At 39.6% G+C, this 27998-nt stretch overlaps 1 protein-coding gene across 1 annotated transcript; it reads right to left on the reverse strand.

The window, feature by feature from the left end:
* Nucleotides 1-521: 521 nt before the first annotated feature.
* On the reverse strand, nt 522-27946 carry GUCA1C (guanylate cyclase activator 1C; the record flags this gene model as incomplete). Its single annotated transcript, XM_084232651.1, is given in 6 exon segments — nt 522-748; nt 2901-3065; nt 7964-8051; nt 12130-12279; nt 27744-27829; nt 27832-27946. Coding segments are annotated over 6 exon segments (831 nt in total).
* Between the last annotated feature and the right edge of the window lie 52 nt (nt 27947-27998).

Below are 27998 nucleotides of genomic sequence, written 5' to 3' on the forward strand. Positions count from 1 at the left end.
GGGTTTAATATGAACATCTAAATTTGCCTACCAGGCAAAATGAAAGTCCCCAGGAACAAACTCTAAGTATTAGAAAAGCTTTAGTCCCTGTCCACACAGTTTCAATGATTTATATTTCTTCAGCTTGGTTTTAAGTACCAGGACTTTCTGTATTTCATATAATTTTTAAAGGTTATTTCAATATAAATGGAATGGGAGGGAACAGAACAAGCAGGCTCTCAACACTCAATGGCTTCTTTAATGCACTGTTCCTTCCTTTAGTCCTCTCTTTGCCTCTCAGTCATATATTTAATTTTAAATAAACCATCATTGATTTCACCATTACACTTATGCCTACACATTTTGGAAAGAAAAATGAAGTTAGGGCTCAGAGTGGCTCTCCTTCCTCCCAGGTTCAGTTCCTACAGAACACCTCTGTCCCCACTCACTATGCTCCTTGAACTGCACAAAGGCACTACCGGTAACCCCCCACCCCCAAGTACTTTCTTGATTTTGTGTGCACCTTAAAGGATTCCTGTGGATCATCCTGAGATTTGGGACCCTAGAAGCATGAATCCTTTGATGGCTTGAATAACCTCAAGTGGGGGATGGAAGAAGAGGAAGGTGAGATTGGCAACCAGAAAGCCCCAGCAACATTCTTCAGAAGCCATTTCAGTGGATGTCCACACCAGATCCTGAGGTACTTTGTATCTGACTGTTTGGCTGGTCTTGGGCGAGAGAAGACCAGAAACCTGTGTCAGGGTGCTCACTGGCACACAGGGAAGGGAGTGGCTGAAGTATTCCTGTTGTCAGTCATTAGTTGAGAGGGCCCATCTTGCTTGTAGCCATATCAGGGCAGCTGGCTCTGGTTCTGGATTAGCAACCGAAGAAGAGTAGGTGAGCACACATTTTAATGGCTTGGGGTCAGTGTTTTGGGGATCTATCCATAAGACTCTTTCAATACCCCAGATGGACACATTACACATCTTCATCCATGGGTCACCCAACATTTCCACAAAGATATAGGGCAAGGAGTGTTTGTGGTGGGTGTTTTCTGGTATACCCCCAACAGAGGCATAAAGGTGGTAGGCTCCATGTGCTCTGTCCAGCTGCTAACCCCAATTATTCACTCTGCCCATTGAATAGGACCTGGAGATTACTATGGTGAGAGAACTATTGGCAATTCAAGGAGGTGATTTCTTCCTTTTTTTGTTTTTCTTCAGTTTGCAGCTCTTTGCATCAAAGCTAAGGTGCATCACTGATCTGGGCTTTCTTGGCAGTGGTCCAGTGGTTTCACCCCAAATACACATTAGAACACTTCAACCGGGGGGGGGGGGGCTGTGGGATATAGGCATTGCCATGTTGTGAAAACTTATCAGGTAACTTGAATGTGCATTTAGTTTTGAAATTGGTTTAGACTAGCTTTGCCCTAGATGGAGGCTTATGCTCATGATGACTATCAGACTTAGCAAAAGTGACTGACTTCAGCATGAAAGCAAATGCCACTGTCAGTATGGAGCTATTGCTGGGGCAAGACTATAGTGATGTTTCCCTTTTCACTTTTACTGTTAGGAAGCTTGGAGTCCATTAAGTAGTCCATCTTTGACAAGCATATAGAACTTTGTGTAATAATGACTGCAAAGATTTTTCCTACCTTACTTTCTCTGTGATAATTTTAACACATTTTACCTTATATTGCGTCCTTCTTTGTAACTATCCTCAAAATCTTTTGAAAAATCCCAGAATATTTCTACCTTCATTTATACTCTTTCCATCTATATCTTCATGTATACATTTACCTATAACTTCTTTACTTCCATTTATGTTTCACTTCTACCACCACATATGCCTCAGCTGTACCTCTATCTTTACCTTTATCTATGACTATGCGGGAGACAGAGTCCTCCTCCATTTTTGTGATTTCCATTGTGTGTTTTTAACACAAACAGGAATATGAGAACATAATTAGGAAGCTTCTAACATAAAGAAAACTCACATCTGCTCTACAACCACCACTGTGTTTCCATGAGGAAGCTTTCCATTGACAGATGTGCTAATGGGCCTGTGACACAGAACCCCAAACTTAAAAAGTTCTAACCCATCAAGAAATCCCATTCATCATTTCATTTTTTGGAAAGGATATAAAAAATGAAATGTCAGAGCTATAATGTCAGGACCGTTTAAAATGTCAAGTGCTTGTTGTTGCATAGCCTGGATGTCTGCTGTTCTGATCCAAACCTCCAACTGGCATAATAATTACAGATGATGCATTGCATTTTCATGCACAACTGGACCCAGATTTATAACAAATCAGATGGAAAATTCTCATTGCCTAGCCTGAAGTTTTCTCCTTTCACTACATACCTTAAGGTTTTTCCTTTGGAACGGAATATTATTACTGATTCAAGACAGACTTCAAGGTAAAGAATAAGAGAGAAGGACAGAAAAAAGTTTCTCAATAGACCAGATCTCAGTCATTTATACTATACAGATGCATTTATAATATACAGAGCCAAGAGGCAGCAAACACTTTTGCCAAATGCATGTTTAATCTAAGAAGAATACTAAACTGTAGAGACACTGTCCAGATAATCCAGTTCTATTTCAAGATGTAGATTAAATATCTGAGGACATACACATGTGAGCTCTATTTTGAACTTACAGATAATGGGGACAAGCCTTCAGTTTAATCATTATATTGTAATCTGCAGAGAGAGCACTAACAGATAAACAGAAAACAGCAATACTTCTGTCTAGGATCCTGATGAAAGTCTCTGTTGGACTTAAGAGATGTATTTATAAGCCAATACCAATTATAATAAAGACCTGAAATCAATAACACGTATATTCTCAACTAAAAGATTTATGTCCAGTGAAAGCTGAGAAAGGTGTTCTCAGCAGCTACTTCACTTTCACCTTACCTGAACTTGCCTCACCACTGGTTTGGAGGAAGCCTCTCCCTGTGTCCGGCTGCTTCCCACCGCAGATTATTTTCAGTATATTAGAAAGGTGAAAGCTCTTGGGCAAGGTCTCCAGAATATCCTGATCTTTTTCCATGATACTGATGAATTCCTCTAAACTGAATTCTTTTGGAAAATAATAGATAAACAATTAACAAGAGGCTTTTTCATATATGTATTGATTGGCATCTACATTTACTGGCATGTATACAGTATATAGACTGATATTTTTCATATTCTTTTGATATCTCTTCACTTAAACTAGACTCTAAATTCTTTGAAAACCTTACATAGAAGAGCACTCAATGGTAGGGTTGCCAGGGAAGATAAAGATGATGAATATGTTCTATTTTTATCTTGAATTGCTTCTTGGCCTTTAGGCTAAAATCAAAGGTATTTTTACTTTGAGTTAACACTGGATAATTTACCTAATGTTCACATACACATCTACATCATATATACAATAGTAGTTATTTGGCTTCTAGTCTTGAAGATATGGCCAATTCATAGGAGCATGAAGGTAGCCAGGTTTCTAAAATCAGAAGGAAATGATTATTAGCAAAGTTGTTTTCAAAGCTGTCCAAAGCTATAAGGAAAGTCAAACATTTATAAATTGCACATATAATTTTTTTAAAGATTTATTTATTTATGCATACAACAGCTGGGGTACAGGCCAGAGATTTTGGGGGGTGAGAGGATTCACCAGAGACAGAGTGTGGAACAGAACAGACAGACTGACTAAACACACTGCTGAGGGGAGCAGCTGGCGCAACAGGAGAGGTCTGCTGTGCCATGTGGGAATCTCCCTGGCTGGCCAGGGATTGAACTCGTGCTGCAGAGGCTGTGGATCACTTCATAGTGCAGTGCTTAACCCCTTTGCACATATCATTATTGGTTACTGGTTTTTCCTTTTCTGATTTTGGATTTCTAATTTTATCACTTGACTTACACCTAACGCCTATTCTGGCCAGTCCAGACTATGCCTTCCTTATAATTAACCTGTGGATATATGCCAAAAATTAAAGGGTGGTTTCTGGTCTCCCCAGAAAGGATCACTTGTGCTTCCCACCAAAGAATCTGGTAGTAAAAAGTCAACATCAGTAAGAGATGATTGGCTGGAGGTCACAGGACACAAAGGACCTAAAAAGATTATTGAGTTTTATTATTTTGTTTTACATTTAGAAGCACACCTCACAGCTACCTTAAAAGCCCACACAGCTTTCATCAATAAAAGGAGGGCATTGGCTCTGACTTGCAAGGCACCTAAAACTGTCTTTTCATATGTAAAACAGGTATGAGAATTGTACTTCCTCACAGAAGTAGCTGTGAAGGTTCTGTGAAAACATGTATGATTTATGGGATACAGTAAGTGCTCAATAAATGTTAGTGATAAAGTTAAAAAAAAATAAATGCACACTTCAATTTGTGTAAGACATAGTTCAAAAAGTGCACAATTGGGCCTCACCTGGTGGCACAGCAGTTGAGCCCTGGGCTGTGAAGCTGCCCGTCAGCCTCTGAAGGGCTGGTTCAATCCCTGGCCGCCAATTTGGTCCCTGGTCGCTGGTGAGGGTCCCACATGACACGCACACCTCTCCTGCTGTGCCCCCTGCTTCCCTCAGCAGTGTATTTCATCAGTCTGCCTGTTCTGTTCCCCACTCTGGCTCTGGTAAAGAATTCTCTCCTCCTCCCGCACTTCTGACTGTACCTAGTGTTTGTATAAATAAATAAATAAATCTTAAAAAAATATGAAAAAGTGCACAATTTTATTTTTATGTATTGAAATAGACATATGCACATAATTCACATCTACATTATTTAGGGCTGTCTGTTGTGTCGGGGAACCTGTTTTCTGCTCCCAGAGAGCCATGTTTTGGTTTTCTTAGATGACTCACTACCAATCTCAGCAGTTGCATTGCTAACAGTGCAGCTATCATGAACATTTTCTTCAGTCCTGGTTGCAATATCCTGTTGCTATTTCTGCCTCATGTATTTCTTCCCATAGGCACCTGAAAAACAAAAAATTACTCCCTGCCCCCACAAAAGCCAATATTTACTGTGTATACCCATATCAGCATTTTTGCTCTAAAAAAGTCATCCAGGTTTTTAAACCAGTCTGAAAAAAACAAGATTTTTTTCCAATTCTTTCTAATTCTTTTAAGTTACAATTTCATGAAAAATTGTGCAAGGGCTGGGATATTAGCACAGATAGGAAGGGAGAAGGTACTCAGGACATAAGAATGGCCAGATTTTCAAGGGAGGATGCAAGTGAAGATTTTAAATCACACAGGTTGGTACTCATTAGCAAAGCGCACTGGAGGCATCAGAAGCACTTTATAGAAGAGTTTTATGGGCAACAGTTTCTTTTCTTACACAGTAACTCTATTCCTTTTCAATTCCTGGTAGTTGCCAGTTTTCCAGTTTGACCTCACAGCTCTCCTCAATGCTCCAGGATAAAACACTGGTCTTTCTGGTAAATCACTCAAAAAAAGTCTTCTTTTATGTTCTGTCCCTGTTTTCTTTTTCCTAAAATATCTGCTTAATGGTTACCCTATTTCATTTCTTCTTTGACCTCATTCTGTCTCTTTTCACTTTCACAGTTTATTATTATGAGCTAGTTAAGTCTTCCCTGTCCCTGTGCTATTTGGTGCTATGTCAAACTTGCCTGGGCACTTGATGTTGTAAATAGCATCTATAAATCTTCCTAAATCATGTCAAGAATGACTTATAACCAGTGCATGGCAGAATGCAGATTGCTATTCCTCTAGTAGGGAAGGCTGCAGAATTCCATGCTTCAACACTGATCCTCACTTGTCTTGCTGTTTTGTTTTTATTCTTCAGTCATATTGAACGTTGAGCTGGAATTTTCTGTCTTTCTGATTCTCTTCAAGCTCTCTTTCGGGATGTCTTTGTTGTTAATATGAAAACAAAACTGACTTGTTGAATCTGAACAGTAATCCACGCTCATAGTAAAAAATTTCAAACACTACCGAAAGGTGTAATGAGAAAATAGAATATCTCTTCAATTTGTCTGCTACGCAGTGCCACTTAACCAATGGCAGTTAAATTTTGCTGATTAGTTCATGTTTACATATTCTGAAGTTTGTACACTAACTGGGCTACCTTTTCTCAAAAGTACAATTTTAGCACCTTTTTCTTGATACATGGAAACGACCCAGCTACCTCTGAAAATAGGTCCTAATAAATTCCATATAAAAGCACATTTTATCAGTGTCAGCCCTGTACATATCTTTGCTAAGACACAGTTCATTTTTATTCCAAAGTGCAACTAGTTTGAGATCTTCCTTTTGCAAAAGCCAATGATAGGTTTTTTCCATAAATGCAACTTTGTATCAAATCAAAATGATTGATATCATTAGTTCTAATAGTTATTTCAAAAACCATAACTTCTGACATATTCTTCCAGGTCAAAGAGCCCATCTCCCTAACAGTTAATTTCAGTTATTGTCTGAGCAATACCTTCTCTCTTCTGGATTCATATTCCTTTTCAACCCAATTCTCTCTATTCCTAGGCCACTTCCAACCACGTTTCCCGTTTTATTGATGTCCCAGCTGCTTCATCTAATACTAATCTAATACATCCAATACTAACTCAGCACTCTTTGTTCATTATCTAAGGAGTTAGCCCAAACAAAGAACATGTAAGGATCCCATAAACATAACAAAACCTACAGTAATTCTCCTGTTTGTTGATGACCATTTTCAGTGATTATTCCAAATAATGTTTTCATAAGACCTCATAAGACTCTCCATACTACATTTATCTGGTTCTTTCTTGGCTTTTACCTCCCTACCAATCTAGGTAGTCTGTTCCTTGCAAACTTTAACGGAAACTGAAATTTTATTATTGATCCATATAGATACAAATATAAATAATTAGACAAAATTACTTTGATTTGGGTAAACTAGTAAGTGAATATGCTGGCTTGAGATATAGGCAAGGCAGACCTAGAACTAGTTACTTAAGTAAAGAAGAAGATTGATGTTATTGAAACACTTCCAGATTGTTTTTCTGGAATTATGCACTCATCTAATCATTCATCTCATTCAGAACACTGATTTCTTTTGAACTCTTTTGAAGCCTCCTCACCAACTCATTCTGCCACACCCAACATGGTCTGCACTTCCCTCTAGTGTCCACTGTGAGAAGTGACCCAGAACAGGCAGGTTTATTCTGTGGAGATACTTTGGATTGATGATAATCATGGCTGAATTCCAATGCCTCATATAAACCCATTCTTTAAAAACAAAACAAAACAAAACAAAAAACCCTTACTAATGTCATATTTTCCACAATGCCAAAATGTGTATTTTTTGAGGACTGTAGATGTTCTGCCTCAATCTCAGGTCAATATGCTCACCTACCAGTTAAGTGAAACCAAAAACACTTGGTGTAAGCACTTCCCCTTCTGGAATATCTGTGTCTTCTCTTTTCACTCCTGCCTCTAAAAAAAAAGCGCACCTCTTCTGAGTTAAAGGGGAACCCATATAAATTAGAAATAGCAAGTGGATAAGTGAGAAGAAAGAACAGAAATGTAGAAGACAGAAAGAGTAAAAACGGAGATAAGTTAAGCCAATTCTTTCCAGAAAAACATAATGGAAAAGGGAGAAATCTGATGACAGAAAAAGATGGGATTATTGAAGGCAGGATTTCTGTATAAGGGAAAACATTTATTTGTAAGTAGATGAGAAACCTCCAGCAAAAAGGAAATAATGACTAGAATATATCTCAGAGAAAGTAGCAGAGGGCCCTTTTCTCCCATTCTTCTACTTTTCTTTGCTATATTTCCATTTACTCTTCTTCATATATCCCAATATAAATATGATAAATATTTACTCAATTGAATTGTACCAATTGTACCAATTTAAATTATCAAATTCTGAAGCCCAAATAGTATCACAACTAAGGTTTTCTTGAAAGATTCACGCTTTGGTCTCAGTGGCGCTCTCCACCACATCCTCCTACTTGCTGAGAAAAGTGAGCTTAAGGAAAGTAGCTTCCTTACCATCATTGCTTGTATCAATTCTATGAAGCACTAGGTTGGTGAATTCTTCAGGACTCAGAATTTGCTGACCATTGAGGGCTTGCATCGCCTACAAAGGAAAATTAAATCAGAGAGTTTAATTTTGCTTGAAGCAAATACACTATGCAATCTTTCTACCACAGTATGATAGAATTTAGGGATCTATTAATGTAAGTTTTGCTATCCCACCTGTTCCAGGTATTGAAATAAATATAAAGGTTGCATATCAGTTCTGGGTAATGACCTCTTAAGAAATTAAATTAACTACAAACAGCATGAAGTCTTTCATATAGCACAAAGGGATCCATTCAATACATTAAGTAATAAAGATGCAAAGAGCCCATGGGAGAGAAAATTGTAGTGGTCACTGTCAAAAGAATTCTGGACCCAGAAAATAGACAATGTTTTAGATTTCAGGCGGATTGACTTTGATCTTGTGGATGATCATAAAACATACTCTTTGCTTCTTCATGAAGCACATTTACATTTATGATTGCCAGTAGCCTCCTGCTACTGGCTCCTTGGTCTTTTGTGCCATTTTATAGACAAGACAGATATGCATGTGCCTTAGAAGGAGGTTGAACATCTCTCTCGCCCTGCCACCACCTTTTCATCATAAGAGCTGTCAGGGGACCCAGGGAAAATGACATTTCCAGCTTTCCTAGAGGGAAGATTTAACTACTTTCTCCCTTCCCCACACCCCAAGCCATTAAATTAAATGACCCATATTTGATGTAGAAATTCATAATAAAATAAAAGAGGGGAGGGAATTAATCATCTGGAATTTTAAATGTAGCTATCTTGATTGAATATGAAGGGATCTTAAAAAAAAACTGCTGGCAACATATTTCAATTAGAGGGCATGGTCTGAAATATGACTTTCTTTTGCTGCTTCCCAAGCATTACTAATCCTGAATCCAGGATTAATCATAATAAACAGTGCTGGCAAAGCACCACTCTAGACCTTAGCAAGTGGAGACCTCACAGTTAAATATAACATAGTTTTTAGAGTAATGATTAAAAACACATAGCATTGAATTAATGAACATTTTTAGTTTCTCAGTGTTTTGGCATGTGTCCCAAAAGCCTAAAAAATTTGGCTGAGGATCCAATTCTCACATCCTGAAGTGATAATAGACCACATGGGGAAGTCATAATAAAGATTGTGAAATTTCTAGAATTTATCCATCATTCATATCTGGGCAATATGTGAGAGTGAAAGATAGACTGGGAGGTTCATGAGGCCTATGGGGTTGTTTTTGGAGGGGGTGGTCAGTGTGATCTGTGTTTTCCCTCTTGTTCGGGGAACAGCAGGAGGAGGGGGAGCCAGGAGGCATAGCTTTTTTCCTTCTTTCCTTCCACATGTAGCAGTAGTCTTTGCTTCTTCATGCAGCACGTTGACTCCTGTTTCCCAGGCCCTTCTCTCACCACTCTCTACCTGGGAGCAGGAGCACTCTGACATGGCAGGAACTGTCCCGATTATCTAGCTTCTCAGCTCTTTGGATGGCAGATGTGGAAGTGTGCTCTTTCTCTGAAAATGCAAGTTAATTGCTAAGACTCTGATCACTTGAAGCTCCATCCGCAGGCTCCAGAGCTGGGTTTCTCAACATCTATACAAATGACACTTTGGACAAGACAATTCCTTCTCATTCAGAACTGTCCTGCACATTAGAGAATGTTTAGCAGCATCTCTGGGCCCTAACTAATAGCCAGCACTAGCACCACATCCTCTCCACTCCCCAGTTGATAACCAATGTCTCCAGAAATTGCCAAATGATCCTGATGAGGGGAAGTGCAAAATCATTCCTGGTTGAAAACTTTTCTCTTGCTCTGCATCTAGATTTCTCCTTCTAAGGTTTCCTCAGGCGTCCATTGGTTCAGTGGGATAAGGTCCAAGACAACTCCATGCCAACTTCCTTTCACAGTGGCCCATGTCTAACCCATGGAAATACTTTAGCATCTTTCACCCCAACAAATTCTAGGAATGCAGATTCTTTCTAAACGTCACCCTTCTACTCTGCTGCCAGAGTCTGCTTCTTTAGATTTTCAGGTATAACTTAAACACTGGAATATTCTGTTCCTCAAAATGCAGGATGAATTCATATTTAAATGGTCAAAGTGCTTAGATTCTATTCTACTGACGTGAGAGCGCTTACCCAACAAACCTTGTCCAACAATCCTCAAAAATCCTCCTCTTGACCATTTTATAACCCTGAGGTGTGATGAAGATGTGACTAGTTCCTTTGTAAATTCTGTCTTATACTCTTGCATTTTAACATCCTGTTATGTGTTGAGAGAACTTATATTTTACAGTATCTCTTATTCCTTATCCTGCTTTTTTCCATTTGCTTTTATATAGAAAGTATGTTCACAAATCACTAATTTTTAATAAGTTCATATTGAGTTAATTTACTTAAACATTTCCTTATTTTAGTTTTTTTATTTTTACTATCTTTAGTAATTTTATTTTAAGTGAGTCTATGATGCAAATCCGAACTTTCATCTTGATGAGATGACTTTTTTTCCTGACCAAAAAAGGAAGTAATGATTCTAAAATGAAGATAAGTGTCTTGATACAGATTACTAAATTTCCAGTGATGTTATATTCACTTATGTTCCCTCCACAGTGTGTGAGGATGTCCTTCTTACTGTGCCCTTGCAAAATTATATCTTCTTGCTTTTTAATATTTATTAATTTAATTGGTGACAAATACTAACCAATTGTCAAATTAATTTAGGTCTGTGCTTATATTATATCCAGTTCCTACCTTCTTTTTGCTCTGTACCTAAACATTTTAAAGAAAATCTCAGCTTACATGATATTTTTCTTTCCATGACTTAAACATCTTAATTGATGAATATATAAATTTTCCCATAAGATTTAAACAAAATCTCTTTTACCTTTTAGTTCTTACTTTGTTTTGAGAATCCTTCCCCCCAAAATGGATAGCATGTAGGCAAGACAATGCCCTTTACTTTGAGGCTTGCAAGGAAGGATTCTTGAAGATGCAGATCCTTTGATTCCAGCATAAGAGCACTGCTTTGGAATAATCCCTTAATATTATATATTGTATTACACATTAACTGTTTAAAAAAATAAGCTTGGGTATATTTAAGAGGATAATTCAAAATATACATGGGGTTAGAAACTATTGAATATTTCAGATTCTTAATTTTGTGCTGCAACATATAATAATGTATGCAGAATTGCTGATTTTTAATGCTTACAGAGTTCAGTTACAAAATTCACCTTAGTACTTTTTGGTGTGAATGATTGATATGAGATTAAAGTGGTGGCAATATTAGTATTCTGCTCTTGAATTCTCGCCAGATGTTGGTTGTTACAATTGCAAATTAGCTTATATTTTTTTTTTCCATTTATTGAAATGTTTAATTATAATTGTAGTTTTATTCATTTATTTTTTCTTTCATATTTACTAAAATTGATAGTACATATTTGTCAATATTTTACCTGCCTTATCTATAAAAGTATTTGGGACAGATTTTTTTCTAGACATGATTCTAATTCTCTTTGTTTCTAGTCTACAAACTCAGTATTTTGCATTCATAAAGTTTATTTATCTTCACTTAGGTACATGGTTCCACTTAGTCATTTTTTACTCTGGGGTCTCTTTTAATCTCATGATAAGTATCTGGTAATAACTATCCCCACTCTATTTTGGTGGGGGTATGGAAATGAGATTTATAAACATGCATGTTGAACAAGGATCTGAGCTACCAGAGCAATCTATTACAAATACTTTAGTTCTAAGAATGGGATCTTCAATCTTAGTCCATATTTATTACTGTATAAATCATCCTGTATTTTAGTTGCTCCCCAACAGATGTTTTGCACCATGGCAGAGAATAAGATAAGTTGTTTTAGAATAGCATGTCTATTTCACTTTCCATATCAATACTCTGCTAAATTTGGAAACTTCCCCATGGACTGAACTGAGAAGAAAATGACAATTTGCAGTTAAACACGCAGTAACCAAGAGGACAATGAAGCTTACATTGCTTTGGCAATTCAAAATGTATGTCCCAAGAATACTGAACCACAGAGAGCATGGTCACCAACTCCACAGGGAGGAAATGGAATTAATTATGCAATGTCCTGCAAAGGGATATTTTACTACTTCACTTACCATGAAGATGTTCAGCAGTTCCTTTTTGTCAATCGAACCGTTTCCATCAGCATCATACAACTTAAAATACCAATTTAATTTTTGCTCCGTTTTTCCTTGTACAACCAGATTTACAGCATCAATAAACTCTGAAAAGTCAATAAGTCCATCCTATGGAAAGCAAGGTGGGAAGGGAAATTAATATTTAAGAAGGCAATTGTTTTTTATTTGAGAAGTCATTATTCGTGAACAGGACCTCTAGTGTGATTTAACACAACCCACTTACAACCCACAAGATCTCAGCATAGAGCTTTTCCCTGTTGCTTCATTAAAATAAAAATGCATGGGGAGAGTGTATGGAAACAGGGAACTTTCATTTTATAGGTAACTGACCTTTTAGAGAAAATGTCTATTTTTTATGCCAAAGAAATTGTTCTGAAATTTTGTGATGGAAGTCAGGGTCCTCACCACTGAGCACCTCCCCACCTTACCCTGGAGGTGGCTTCTCCTGAACACTTTTGGGTTTTGTCGTTCATTCAGCGAGAATACCAGGTAGCAAATTTTAATAGAAATGTATCAAGTAGCTAAATTCTGCATACCTTTTTATAGGAACCGATGGACCTTTTTGGTCTGCTAAACTCCAGGCCTTTTAAGTGTATCACTTTCAGTATGAATCGAAATATATGAACCTTTTTTTAAGATAAGAATTTTGTTGTATTAGGCAGTCTTTGAAAATGTAAGTGTTGCATAGACAGTTCCCCTCATCCTATTTTATATAAGTAAAACATTTAAATTCACACAGCCTCCCTCAATTTTTTTTTCCAAACCAGTCATCTTTTATTGAGTATTAATTCTCAATGAGAATATGAAAGGATTCAGGGAGGCCAGGCAAAGAAGATGGAGGTCAGGAATGCAGGGTATGCCTTCTGCACTAGGCCCTCTTCAGTGGTGCCTATGCAGCTGCTCTTGTTTGAGTTCCCTGTTAGAAGGGCAGTGGTGGACACACTCCTAAGCAACCAGTACCACAGAAATCCCAGCCACGCTCCCTTTCTTCACATTTATGTACTTGTTGTAATACTGGTAGTAATCTCTTTGAAATGCTACAGCAACACTTTTAGAGGTGAAATCCCACATCAGTATCCAACCTGGCAACTCCTCTAGTTTGACATTGAAGAGTTTCTTCTTCTGATGCCATTTGGAATAGTGCATGCCCACTGTGCTGGCAAGTGGGGCATTGCTGGGTAGGGAGTGTCTGTCATCATTAACAATTATACACTTCAAACTCTGCTCTTCCAAATGCTCAACTATCTTAAGAAAGATGGGCAGCTCCAGAGAGTTGTGTAACTCAGTTTCTGGGTTTTTTTGTTGCAGTTGGGTTTTTTTGCCATATGAGTTAGATGCCAATGGGATTAGATCCAGTCCAGAAAACATGCTGTCATCTGCATTCTCTTTGGAATGCTTGGGATGACATGTGCAATTTATAAAACTGAATATGACCCTTTTCCTCAAAATAAAAGACTTCAGATTTACACATCTGGAAAGTGGTACATGTTTGAGTCTTAAGTTTTTGTGTCTACTTTCACTAAATCTGTAAGAAAAACTGAGAAATCAACAGAAGTTCTGAATGTGAAGCAAAGCCTGTTTAACTGATTAATAATTTCTTTTTTAGTGTTTTTTATAAGATAACTACATCATCTCAGATATTGGAAGTCAATGTGCTCATCACTACAGCATTGTCTTCAAAATGTATTACACTATTTAATTTTCTACAGTGTGGATATTTTATCTCTATAGTCAGAAACAATAAGAAGAAACCATTGAAAAATCATTTCACTACATTTGGGCACTAGATTTTTATGTTTTACAGCTTAGGCATGAAGTATAACTTCTATTAATTAACACATTGGAGACTGATTGAATCAGTCTTCTAAAGGAAGTTTGTTCAGCCACACCTTTTCTCTCACTTTACCATGTGCCTTTCCTATTGCTACCACTCCACCTTATTAATCCCTAGCAGACTGTGACTGAGACAAGGAATGTATGTTCTTATACAATTGAAATTTATTTAAGATGACATCAAGATATCTTATCTCCAGTGTCAGCAAGACATAGCCATTTATTTTTTAGAAAACACGACCAGCAGATGCAAAGGATATAGATACACCTGCTCCCATGTATTCCTCCTATGTCTCTTGGGCTGGGCAGCCAATAAAACTGTCTCCTGGGTAGTTAGTATGTGTGTTTACCAAAGGGTGCAACTTTCTTGTGAAGACTGAGGTGGCTTGTTATAGTGTTGATCCTCTGGCTTGTTATAATTCTGATTCCATGAAAACATTATAGCTCATGATGGCTTGCTTCTTTTCACAAGTCCCGCTCCAGTGATGACATGGTTGATGTCATCTGCATGATGAATGGCAACAGTCCAGATTAAGCAATGTTGCCTTTAGATTGCCTTGGCATTTTATGATTAGGCGCAGTAATTGATAGCCTTAATACCTTCCAATTGTGACTAAAAACACTGGGAAAAGTCCAACCAGGAGATTAGGATAAATATTTCCTAATATAAATATTTAAAAAATTTTAAAATACTCAACCTGGTTAATCTACAACCAAAGTTGAGTATGGATGAGGACACCCCCCTACTTAGACAAGTGTATCCTCTTTCAAAAGTTTCTACAAGTGAAATATTTCCTGTTTCATTTTAGCACTCTTATGTAGTAAGGCAAATTAAACCTCACTATCCACAATAAACTATTTCTGTCTAGATTTTATAGAAATTTGCATTGGTGAGATGGCTCTGGTGAATGTGATTTGATAACTCGTGTTAGTATCAGAGAAGGATTTTTGATGCTTATTCTATAAATCCGAAGAAAAAATACTGTTTTTGGCTTATCTATAGATTTCAAAGACAGCTGAGGAGGATAAGCCTCACAGAAACGGTGAGATGTCTCTGTAAATGTGACTAGAAAGAACATAATAGAGAATGCCAAAGACTTTTCTCTGGAGCTCTGCAAGGGAACACAGTTAAGTCCCTGTTTCTGTGGCTGAGCTACAGGAATTCCGTGGCACACAGAGCTGTCTGGAGGTGTCTGATGCTTGTTGGCCTTGAGTCAGAGCGAGGTTCATAGACCTCCTGCATGAGAATCACAGAATCATAATGATATAAGCAGATGACTAGACACCCCCTAGCACAAACAACAGCATCAAAACTAGCCAATGGGGTCCAAGAGTTTGCATTTAAAAATGTTTCCCAAAATAAGTCTTACATATTTTGGGATTTAGAAACCACAGTTTTCTTATCCATGTCTTTCTTTGTAGGCAATGTTATTATCTAGTCATCTCTCCAAAAGACTATTGTAATTGTGGTTTATTCTCACTTGAATTTACATAACTTTATTAAGACTAATTAGAAAAATTATGACCCATATGGTTGTCTCAGAATAAATATATCATCATGCGAAAATAACCTAACAATCAAAAATTAATTTCAAAATAATGGAAAGTCTGTACTTGCATTTCTGGAACAACCACAAGCTTCAAGAAATTTATGTATTTCTTCACAACAGCCCCTTCCTCTCCCATCTGCTCCTCCAAGTACACCCTGCTGCTCCAGCTCCAGTTATCAACATTGCCTAGTCCCTTCCTGCCAAACCTAGCATGAGAGCTCTTCATCCTATTACCCCAACAATTATTCTTATAATTCTGCTTTACAAAATACTAAAAAATTAGTTTAGCCATGGCGGGACACTCATTTGAAGTTGAACGAGGGAAGAAAATTGGATGCACACTGTCATTCTAGTAAGCCTCAGGAAGGTGAGTCTGGGAGCATGTACGCAAAAATAATTTTAACTCCAAAACACAGTGTGAACACTATGTTCTCAGGATGGAGTGAATTATAGGGAGGAGTTAAATGGAGATCAAGATATGGAAGCTTAGGGCCTCCCTGGTGGCGCAAGGGGTTAAGCACCGCACTGTGAAGCAATCCGCAGCCTCTGCAGCACAAATTCGATACCTGGCTGGCCAGGGAGCAATTCAGAATGTGCAGCAGACCTCTCCTGGCTCACCCGCTGCTCCCCTCAGCAGTGTATTTCAGTCAGTCTGCATGTTCTGTTCCCTACTCTGTCTCTGGTGAATCCTCTCAACCCCTTGCATCTCTGGCCTGTATCCCAGCTCTTGTATGCATAAATAAATAAATCTTTAAAAAAAAAAAAGAAGATATGGAAGCATAGCAGTTTAGTGGAGTCTGGATCCACTAATATGTCATGTCATTTTGTAAGGGGGTAAAGAAAAGGAGAGAGAAAAAATATATATGTGGAGACGTCAAATTTAAGCTTTATTGTGGGTTCTAAAATGTATGAAAACTATAAGGCACATAAAAAGATAACTTTTTATAAAGTAATCTGCTATTGCCCTTAAAACTCATTACAGTTGAATTCTCTTTCTGGTGGAAGAGATACCTACAGACTTGAGTAGATGGAACATATTCCATACAGTACCTTCTGGATTCCAGGGTGTGACTATTTGGTAACAATGCCGTATAAAGTAAGGTAACCAGGAGTGTCTGAGATTCAGTGCCTTTGGGCCTGTGTTTCCTTCATTCCCACTGCTGCCCAAGGCAAAGCTGTCCTAGACACTCTAAGCTGCTTAGTCTCCAGGAGGCAATCAACTCCAAGGGCTCTCCTCACCCTGCCCGCAGAGCCATCTGGCTCAGCAAAACCAAAGGTGCTCTTGTCTTCATCTCTTCTGCTCCTTGGTATCTTCAATGAGCAATTCTTACATCCATCCTGGAATTCTTTTAGCTTCCAGCACCCCATAGATAACAGCCTCTCCAAGCCTATAGTTTCCCCAGGAAACATTCCCAACTGCCCCTGAGGACCTGGGCCTGCTTCCCTTGATCATTTCTTAGTCTTCACCCATGTACTCAGCTAGGAATCTATTGCCTCCACAGCTGTGCAGCCCATCCTAACTTTGCTCAGTATTTTTCTTCTTTAGGCCCACACACTTGCACTGTAGCAGACTAATACCTCACTCTCCACACCTGGCAAAACCCCTGGGTGAAATCTCAATGCAGACACCACCTGATGTGTCCAACATGGTCCTAGCAGGTCATTCCCTCTGTTCGAATGACCCTGAGAAAAAGATACTGAAGAACCATCTTAGTATCTTTATATTTTAGTATCTTAGTATATTTCAGAGCTAGCTGCTTTGGGGTTTTTGTCCCATAAAAGAGCCGTGAATTTATAAACTGGGAAATGTCATTCCATTACTAATTGCAGAATTTTAGTACTGGAATCAGTCATTCATTTTGCAGGACTGGAAACAATCATTACAATAATAGACATGATGACAATGGTAACTGTTGGTGTGGATGTGACACCTGCTGTATGTATATGGCTGGGCATTGTACTATGGCTACCAGAGCGGGAGGGCCAGGAGTGAGGCAGCCTAATGGCTATGATGGAAGGCTCTGAGGGTTTTGGCGGTGGGTGTGGTGTGAACACATACCCCTATATTTGATGGTGGTGAATACTCCCAAATCGTATGCAGTACTGTAAACCAATATTTCCTCAATAAAAAATAATACAATTAGGGCCTCCCTGGTGGCGCAGGCAATTGAGCCCAGTGCTGTGAAGCTGTCCACAGCCTCTGCAGTGCCAGTTCGATCCCCACTAGCCACGGAGCAACCCACATGGCGCGGCAGACCTTTCCTGTCTCACCCACTACTCCCCTCAGCAGTGTATTTCAGTCAGTCTACCTGTTCTGTTCCCTACTCTGTCTCTGGTGAATCCTCTCACCCTCCCACACATCTGGCCTGTACCCCGGTTCTTGTATCAATAAAATAAAAATAAATCTTAAAAAAATAATAATACAATTAAAAAGTAGTAAGACTTATTGGTTCTCATGTACCTTCTTATTAATGAAGACACATAATCCAAATCAAAAATTTACCAAGTTACAGCTCCAGATCAAAACTGTTTCCTCTGACAGATTAACCTTCTGCTACTTTTCACAAAATCTTATCTCTGAAAAATTCATGAATTTTCACATCCCAAACCTGGAGACATTTGGATGTTTTCATGAGACACTTTTCAGTGACATTTATCTGCTGTGGTGCAACATATGAATTGAAATTTCTGCCTGAAAATCATTACTCAGATGGTCAGAAGTGAGGAGACCCAGAGAGCTAGCATGATCATATTATATAATTACATGATTGATCAACAATTGTCAGTAATATGTCATTTGCATTTTAGGAAATGCAAAGAAAGTAGGCAATATAAGGGCCTTTATCATGTTAAATACATATGAATACTTTTATTATGTTCAGGATTTAAGACCAAACGCATTATCACCTACAGGCACTTATTGTAACAGTAAACATCATCTTCATCAACCAAGAGACTGTTGGAACTTCCTGAAGAGACACTCATCTCAGAAAGATGAGAAATACATTGCTGGCTTGGTAAGTTAGGTATATAATATGACCTTTATGCAGGTCAGACACGGTTGTTCTTGACGTGACCATGACTATATGAAGTTCGAGAGCTCTAAGACAATGGGCTTCTCTTTTTTTTTTTTTAAGATCTTTTTTAATTAAAGATTTATTTATTTATTCATACAAGCACTGGGTACAGTCAGAAGTGCGGGAGGGTGAGAGAATTCACCAGAGCCACAGCGGGAACAGAACAGGCAGACGGACAAAATATACTGCTGAGGGGAGCAGCGGGCGCGGCAGCAGAGGTCTGTCGCACCATGTGGGACCCTTGCCGGCGGCCGGAGATTGAACCGGCACTGCAGAGGCTGTGGGCAGCTTCGCAGCCCAGCGCTCAACCGCTCCGCCACCAGGGGAGGCCCTGGGCTTCTCTCTTAATACAAACCAAACAAGCTCCTGATTACTAATACATTTCCTGGACATCAGGAAGTTCTGATCATCTGCCTCCAGAATGCAGCCAGCCCAGCAAGTGTCCAGCCCTCAGTGAACCAGAAACCATTTTTTTGAGTTTGGGGAAGGAAAGATGATAGTCCAGTTTGCTCACTTCTGAATGGATTCAGGACAGAAGCCCGCCAGGGACTGCCACTGCGGCAGTCTTCTGCAGAGCTTCTGCAGGTTTGCAGTGTGACCTTCCTCTCATAACACCTGTTTCTTGAAACTGATACTGCAATGGACACAATTAAATCCAGCCTTACCCTAATTCAATCAGCCTGTCTACTAAGAATGTTTTATTTCCCGTGTAAGAGGCTGGATCATTGTTATTTAATGAATAGAAGCGATGAATAGAGGCTGCAGAAACTGCAGGGCTGATTGTGATATGTACATACTGTACCTGGATTGCTTGCTTCAAGGCTGTGCTGTTTACTGTCGCTGTAACTAAAGGTACAGAGATCCAATTCTCAATTTATAAAAGAATCTCCCTTTTATATATACACGCAGTACATAGCTCTTTCATGTCAGAAACGGGCTAGAAACCAGTTTCCTGCCACTTAGACTGTGGCATTTCTGGGTCAGCAAAGGTGCTCATATTTGGCAGCATGTCAGAGCCACCTGGTAGCTGAAAACAAAGCTAAGCAAAACGCTTTCTATTCATTTGGACGGAGGTGAACACCCAGTTACTGGCATTTTTAATAATACCCCAAGGTACTTCTAATAGGTAGCCAGAATTGAGAACTACAATATTCCAACCAATTTTGTTAAAATACTGAATGACAACAGCTTAAATTTAAATGATGTTGGTGTTGTGTGTGTGTGTGTAAATGCTTTGTAAATTACAAAGTGGGAAACAAATAGGAGGTGAGTTATGACTGTCAAATGCTTGCAGAGAGCTTCTCTGCTGCTAGCTCCCAAGACACTGGCCTTGGTCTTTACCCTTAAGAGATTATAGCCTAATGATTTACAATCTAATAGGTGGCTATTTGTTTCCATAAATGTGTCCTATGAACAGCAGCAGTAATTGCAGTCACCTTGCAAGCAGACAACTAGAAGCAGTGTTATAGGCTGCAGGCCAGCCAGGGGGTTAATGAGCAGCAGCAATTATAACACAAGTTAAAAGCCAGGTTGCCTGCTCCACTCTTTAAGGGCTCCCACAGAAGGGAGGCTGAGAACCAGATAACCAAAGGTCACTTCTGAATTTCAAGCAGAGCAGAGGCCCCCATGCAGGTGTCCTGGGTTTGATTAAGAGGACAATCTGAACTCTAAGATACTTCCCATTTAATTAATTTCATTCTGTGGCTGGCAAGCATTGCAAGGTGCCAATGTTCTGCAAACAGCACAAATGATTCCTGTTTTAATCACTTGTCAAAAGCCCTAGGATTGATCACATATGAGAAATGGCAGGAAAGCACCCCCCACACCTGTAGGCACACCCTCTCATTTGGAAATATAATTTGAGTTTGATAAAAAGCACAGTTTAGTCTTCACTGTTATCAAGCCTGTAGGGGCCAAGTTATCTGCATTTTGCAGATAAGCTTACATTCCTTTGGTCTGCATTACATATTTTTTTTTTCCAAAGTTTTCTCCTACACTATTTTACATGAGCTCACTGATAATGGATAGAATAGAGCTTGTCTCTAAAGAAACGAAGACTTGGGCACAGAGAGGTTAAGAGGCTTGTCCAAGATTGCATGCAGCAAATAAGGGTCAGAGCTGGAACAGTGGCCCACAATCCTCTTGAGGGACTGCCTCCCCATGTCTCTGGTGGGTTGTGCTTCATGTTATAAAGAGATCCCCCAACAGCTCATTTAAAACAACAATACATTAAAGCTAAGATTTAAATTATGAACATATTTATAAGTGAAATACTATCACAGAGATCATAGCAATCATATATTCAAATTATATAGCCTGTCACTTAATCCTCACTCTTTCAGGTTAAATATTCATGTATCTAAGAAGTCACTAATTCCCTCACTTTTGATTTCCAGGATTTGTCTGATGTTGCTAATTTAAATAACCCAAGAACTTGCTTTGGCTTTTTTCCCCCCTACTGTTTAGCTATAGTGTTCTGACTTAATTTGTTTTGAGTTCAAGCCCATAAAGTCAGAGAAACCATTTAGCTCCCTTGTAAGACCTCTGAAGTCTTACAGGAGGCAAATCTTCTGACAACTATTTTAGATCCATTTCCCCCTTTATTCCTTCTGAACCAGCAATCAGAATTTTGTACCCCATTTCTGTCTGTTAGCGATGGCCTCATCCCAACCTTCCTGCCTGCACATATCTGGCAAATGATTATTCTTCCAGCATTTTGATCTAGGTTAAGGGCCGACAATGGCTGTCTATTTGGATAAGACCCAGATGCCTAAGTGTGTCCCTGAGGGACATACATTAACCTTCACACCTGGTGCAGCAGCAAAAACACAGACTAGGCACTGAGAGCTGATTTTATGCTCTGAGATTCTCCAAACAAGTCACTACTGGCATCGCAGTACCATGAGTGCTTCATTTCTCAGCTATGACATAAGAGTAAATATTCCAATAACAGTTACCCTACAGAGCAAAAGATACAGAGGAAGTGCCTAAAGTGTATGTCCCCCAGTTATGCTCAGCAGTATCCCTCTGCCTTAGTTAGGTGTCTACACACCCTTTTTTCTCCTACCTTGGACTTTAACTTGAGCTCTTCATTGCACTTCTCAACTTCTTCATTAAAGGTAAGGTACCATAGCAACATAGGGGAACAAATAAGAGATCAGGAAAAAAATATAATAAATTAAAAAACAAAATTGACGGGCAACTATTAATCAGAGACATTCTGTAGGGGAGGGAGAGGGAGCAAAACAGGGGAGGGAAGAGCACAAGGGACTATGGTGATGGTGCACAGGTGAACTGGTGGTGGGAATTTTACAGGGACTATTCCTGAAAGGAGAAACCATACATTGTACAAAAAGGAAGAAAAATGATGTAAAATATATATGAAATAAATAATAATAAAAAAGAAAACTTTAAAAAAAAAAAAGTGCCCTTTAGTGTTATCACCAGTTTCCATGTGTGGACCTTGTATCACTCCAAACTCATATCAAAGAACCATATGCTTGAGGCAATGAGGAAATTCTGCCCATAGACTGGCTGTAAGATGACATTCAGAATTACTGTTACCTTTGCTATGTCTAGTAATGACTTAGTAGTATCTCAAAGATTTTAGGATTTTCTTTTTATCTCCGTTGTAACAAAATTTCTGATCTCTATTTATTGTGGCAGACCCTAGGTCTGATGTGGCTGGGAATTTTTTCTGGTTTCTTTTATTATAATCTTACATTTTCTCTAACCTCTCTTACCATAGTTTATATTCATTGTACATTAAACCTATTGTTACTGTAATTTTTATTTATTTATTTATTTTGTTTATACAAGAGCGGGGGTACAGGCCAGATGCGTGGGAGGATGAGACGATTCACCAGAGACAGAGCGGGGAACAGAACAGACAGACTGACGAAATACACTGCTGAGGGGAGCAGCGGGCAAGACAGGAGAGGTCTGCCTTGCCATGTGGGTTGCTTCGAGGCTGGCCGGGATCGAACCGGCACTGCAGAGGCTGCGGACAGCTTCACAGCGCTGTGCTCAACTGCCTGCGCCACCAGGGAGGCCCTGGTACTGTAATTCCAGGTTTTCAGGTCTAGTTTCCCAGCCAGGAATCAATCCCAGGCTGCAGTGACAACATTAGGTTCTACCCGTCAGACTACCACAGGCTGGTGTCTAACGAAGCCGCAGCAGGAAATTTGCTGGCACTCAGGCAAGTAAGAAAAAAGGGGCAAATTCATTTAGAGAGGTAGATATATGGAAAAGCTTATTAATGAGAAAAACGAAGTGGGATTCCCAGGCCTGTGGACTGGCCACGAGAGGCAAGGAAGCCACCACGGGACTTGTGCCTCAGGGAATATGTATCTTCTTTCCCTAATTATTCTAAAGTGCCATCAGTCTTTTGGTGATTAGTTTTCAGTGGTCTCACTCACTCTGTCTTAAAAGTCTCTGTGCCCAGAATTACATCTTGCATCCCAGCCCTTATCTTGGAGTCCTTTTTCTTTATACTCTTTGTCTGAGAATGTCTTGTCAATCCTTGGAATTTGCTGCCTTTATCTCTGGAATCTCTCTTATTGCTCCAGGCTTTTCCCCATGCTATTCTGACCCTAGATGCTATCCACTTGCCCTATGACTCACTATTAATACCAGTTTAAGGATTATATTTGGAAAAATGCTGCGTGGAAGAAATAGGAAGGAAGTCAGGGAAGGCTAAGCAAGCTGTCAGACCAGGATATTAGTGTGATTCAGGAAAAGAAGAGGGGAAGAGAAGACTGGGCCTGAATGCCTTAAGACATTTTTGCAATTTCTCTAGGCAAAATCACTTGGGCCAAAGCAAGTTGACAAAGGAGTCACCTGTTTTTTATGAGTGAAGAAGCCTTGGAATTTCTGTTGCATTCGCTCACAGGTGGTAACCTAAGTCCAGGCATCGCGGGCTCAGTGATGGATATCAGTGTCATACATCTGGGTCCTGGTGTGATGGAAATGCCGCAGCTCCACTGGACATCTGAGGGGCCAATATCAGAGGCACCACCATAAGGTTGGTTACACTGGTGATCCTTCAATGTTAGTCCATGTACTGTACACAGAACAGTGTCAAGTGCAACACAAGCACTAAGTGCTACTGTTACTGAGTGCCAAAGAGTTGCCTGTGAGGGTGTTATGTTAGGAAAAGAAACTTACAAACTTTATTCTCTAAACTTCAGGATCTGCTTACTTTTTCTTTAAGCACTATTCATAAGGCTTGGTTAACTTCAGTACAAGCCAAAGCCAGGTAAGAAATGACAGCTTAAAAGAGACCTGAGGGCCTCCCCTGGTGGCGCAGGCGGTTGAGTGCAGCGCTGTGAAGCTGTCCACAGCCTCTGCAGTGCGGGTTTGATCCCTGCCGGCTGGCGAGAATCCCACATGGCGTGGCAGACCTCTCCTGTCTTGCCCACTGCTCCCCTCAGCAGCGTATTTCTATCAGTCTGCCTGTTCTGTTCCCCGCTTTGTCTCTGGTGAATCCTCTCACCCTCCTGCAAATCTGACCTGTACCCCGGTTGTTGTGTAAATAAATAAATTTTTTGTAAAAATCTTTTAAAAAAAGAGAGAGACTTGAAGTTTATTAGTATTAGAATAATCAGAATTAGAATAATCAGAATAAAACTGGGAGGTGTGGGTTGACAGCAGGTGAAGAGACAGAAAAACAATAAACAGCAGGGCCTCCCTGGTGGCGCAAGGGGTTGAAATCAACCTATGAAGCCATGCGCAGCCAATGCAGCATGAGTTTGATCCCTGGCCAGGGAACTGCCCACATGGCGCAGCAGACCTCTCCTGACTCACACACTGCTCCCCTCAGCAGTATATTTCAGTTGATCTGCCTATTCTTTTTTTTTTTTAATGTAGTTTTTTGTTTTTTAAAGATTTATTTATTTATACAAGCACTGGGTACAGTCAGAAGCGCGGGAGGGCAAGAGAATTCACCAGAGCCAGAGCGGGGAGCAGAGCAGGCAGAAGGACTGAAGTACACTGCTGAGGGGAGCAGCGGGCGGCAGGAGAGGTCTGCGCACCATGTGGGACCCTCCTCTGGTGGCCGGGGCGCAGCCGGGGATCAAACCAGCGCTGCAGAGGCTGCGGGCAGCCTCACAAGCCGGCGCTCAACCGCTGCGCCACTGGGGAGGCCCTGATCTGCCTATTCTGTTCCCCACTCTGTCTCTGGTGAATCCTCTCACCCCCACACCTCTGGCCTGTACCCCAGTTCTTGTATGCATAAATAAATCTTTAAAAAAATAAAAATAAACGGCAAACACAGTAAACAACAAAGAGCCAACACAACGACAAAAGCACACATTTTCAGGAAAAATGAAAGGAAACTCAGCCCCAGCAACATTTAGAAGGCCTGGGTGCCTCATGGTATTACACAAATGGGATGGTATCACGTGGTATTACATGCAACGTCTCAGAACTGGTAGAACCTGAGATACTGCTGTCTAAAACAGACTTCCACTGTGAAAGAGGGTTGCCTATAGCAGGTACACAGGACAGCAGCAGCCACATGAAGAATGAGAGAGGAATATAAATATGTCATGGCAATCATACATGTAACAACAGATGTTCATAATAATGAACACTAGAGCAAGAAACTATTTTACTGACCCTCTGAGAGGCCCACTTGGAGGAGGAAGGTATACAATATATTTTAGAGCATTTTCCATCCAGCATAATTAAAGCTACAGAGCAGATCCATAGAAAGAGTAAATGTGCTAGGATTCTGTACAGCTGATTGATTAATCTAATTATACATATTTTTGGTTTTCCTGTGCATCAATGTTGATCATTTTTTCATTCACTTGAGACTGGACAATCCTCACTCTTCTCATTTTATGACCCGATTTTATGTTTGGATCCCCACACCTTGTGTAGCATTAGTCATCCCTGCCGCGGTTCACTTGCTCCCTAAGCAAATATAAAATCTCTAGGATAAGTCATTAATACTAGCAGAACTCCCAAGCCATTTAAATTAAGCTCCCATGAGGGGCTGGACAGTCCCATGACTGGCACTAAAGGTGCTCACACTACTGGCATGTGCACCCCAGGACACCCGATTAGACATTGTCTGCTCTTGCTTCCTTGGCTGCAGGCTTCACTGTGAAAACACATCCTTGTTTCCACCCAGCACTCCTTTCACACGTGCCAGTTCTTGCATATGAGCCACTGACAAGCACGGTGCTTTCACAAACACTGAGCTAACAACACAATTGTTGGCAAGGGACATGATATCAACGCCTTTGGAAAATAACTAAAGAACTTGACAGCTCATCTTCCAACCTCTCAGGAGTACTGTTAGAGCCTGAGAAACTGTTGCCTAGAACAGACCTCCACTGTGAAATTGGCCTGCTGGTAGCAGTACGCGGGACGGCAGCACGGAGAGAGAGGACGCGGAGCGCACACAGCATGCAGACATGCATCTAGTATGCTACCTTAGTTTTTCTGGTTTATACAACAAAAATACCACAGAGTGGGTAATTTAAACAACACACTGTTATGTCTAATGGTTCTGAAGGCTGGGGAGTTCAAGATCAAGGCACAGGCCGATTCAGTGTCTATTGAGTCCCTTCCTCCTGATTCAAAGACAACTAGCTTCTCAGGTATCCTCAAGCAGAGGGAGGGAGCACTGATAAGGGTTCCTGAAGGTTCTACCCTTGTGACCTAATCACCTCTCAAAGATGCCACCTCCAAGTCCTATCACACGGCAATTTAGACTTCAACATATGAATTGGGAGGGGATACCAACATTCAATTTACAGCATTTCTGGAGCACATTTCAGAATTAAGAACAAAAGCAGAATCTGCCTCATTTTCCCACTGATTTGTAAGTGCCTTGGGGGCAGAGGTCTCTTTGTTTGCATCTACACTAAGTAAAATTTATGAGGCGGAAAAACAGACATGCTACAGGCAGTGCGTAATTCATGTTTGATAACAAAGAACAAAAGAAAAAAATGTCCTAAAAGAAATCTGTTTCTGACATTGCTATAAGGGTTAAAATAGTTGTTAATCTCGTGTGGGTTTAATTTCCCCCAGTTACTTCTTTTTAAATCTTCTGTTTTGGGGCTTAAAAAAGGGGGCTTGATGGGTTGTGCTAAACTCCATACATTCTAAGAGACAGCCAGTTATTTTAAACGTTAATGAATTAAATATTTTATCTTTCTCTTTTATTATTACTTGCACAGTCTTCTAAAGTTACCCATTTTTCTCTTAATATTTTCCCCTTCCCTTTTATTCTAGATGGCATATACATATTTTGAAATAAACAGATGTACAGGTTAAAGAAGTATAACACACAAGGAAAAACAGGCAGAAAGAACCCAGAGTCTGGTATTCCAGGTGTTAGATTTTTGCCTTATTTTTTCTTTTTTTCTTTTCTCATCTGTGCGTATATTTTTCAAGAAATGAAAGTTCATATACTGTAGCTTCTCAGGTATGAGTAAATTTAAGATAATAGTTGAGTAACTATTTTCAGAAACTTAAATTTACCTAAATTTAACTCTAAATTATATACTTACAACCAGTACAGTGTTACATGTCAATTATATCTTGATTTAACAAAGGGGGAATACCCCAAATCTTATAAATTGTTTGCTTTTTCCCCAAAGTAAATTGGTCAGGTATGAAAAAAAAGTATTCTGAAGCATTCGAACTTTTGATTTAAGTACAGACAACATGTTGGCTAATTTGTATTGATTTTATCTGCCCATCTAGATGCAATCACACTTTTAAAAGTAGATTCCTGTAATTTGCTTTTCTATAAAATGTCACCAATGCATTAAATACTTTGAAAACAGTCTTAGTAAATCAATCTGCACTTACTAGATTTGGTTAAACGATAGCATTAGAATTCCATGCCGAGATTTAATTTGGTTTTAAAATAACTCTCTACATGCAGAACATTTCCAAGGGCGGAAAGGCTAGTTCCCAATTATTTTCATGCCGTCAGTGCTAAATGTGTTTAATGACTCGCTTACCTACAAGCTGCGGGTTCTCTGAAGACTTCCCTGTTCAGTGGGATGCACACATTTTACCTCAGGCTGTTTTATATTTTAAAAAAGGGGAACTGCAGAAGCACAGCAATATGAAAAGTAAAAGGTCTTACCTTGTTCTTGTTAAAGGTATTATAGACTTGATCAACATGATGACTGGCTCTTTGATTCAAACCTTGCAGACCTAAGAGTATCTTAATTCATGCAGTGTTTGCAGGCCGGATGGATATTCCACCATAAATTGTTTGCACCATGTACAGGTCTCTTTAGCAGGAAGTGCTGACTGATCACTAGCTACAGATACTCTATTCTCCATCATGATTCAGACTACAGCTTTTACTCAGGCTGTTTTCATGTGAGGTCACTCC

Source organism: Talpa europaea (assembly GCF_964194135.1).
Source record: "Talpa europaea genome assembly, chromosome: 4".
NCBI classification, from domain to species: Eukaryota; Metazoa; Chordata; class Mammalia; order Eulipotyphla; family Talpidae; genus Talpa; species Talpa europaea.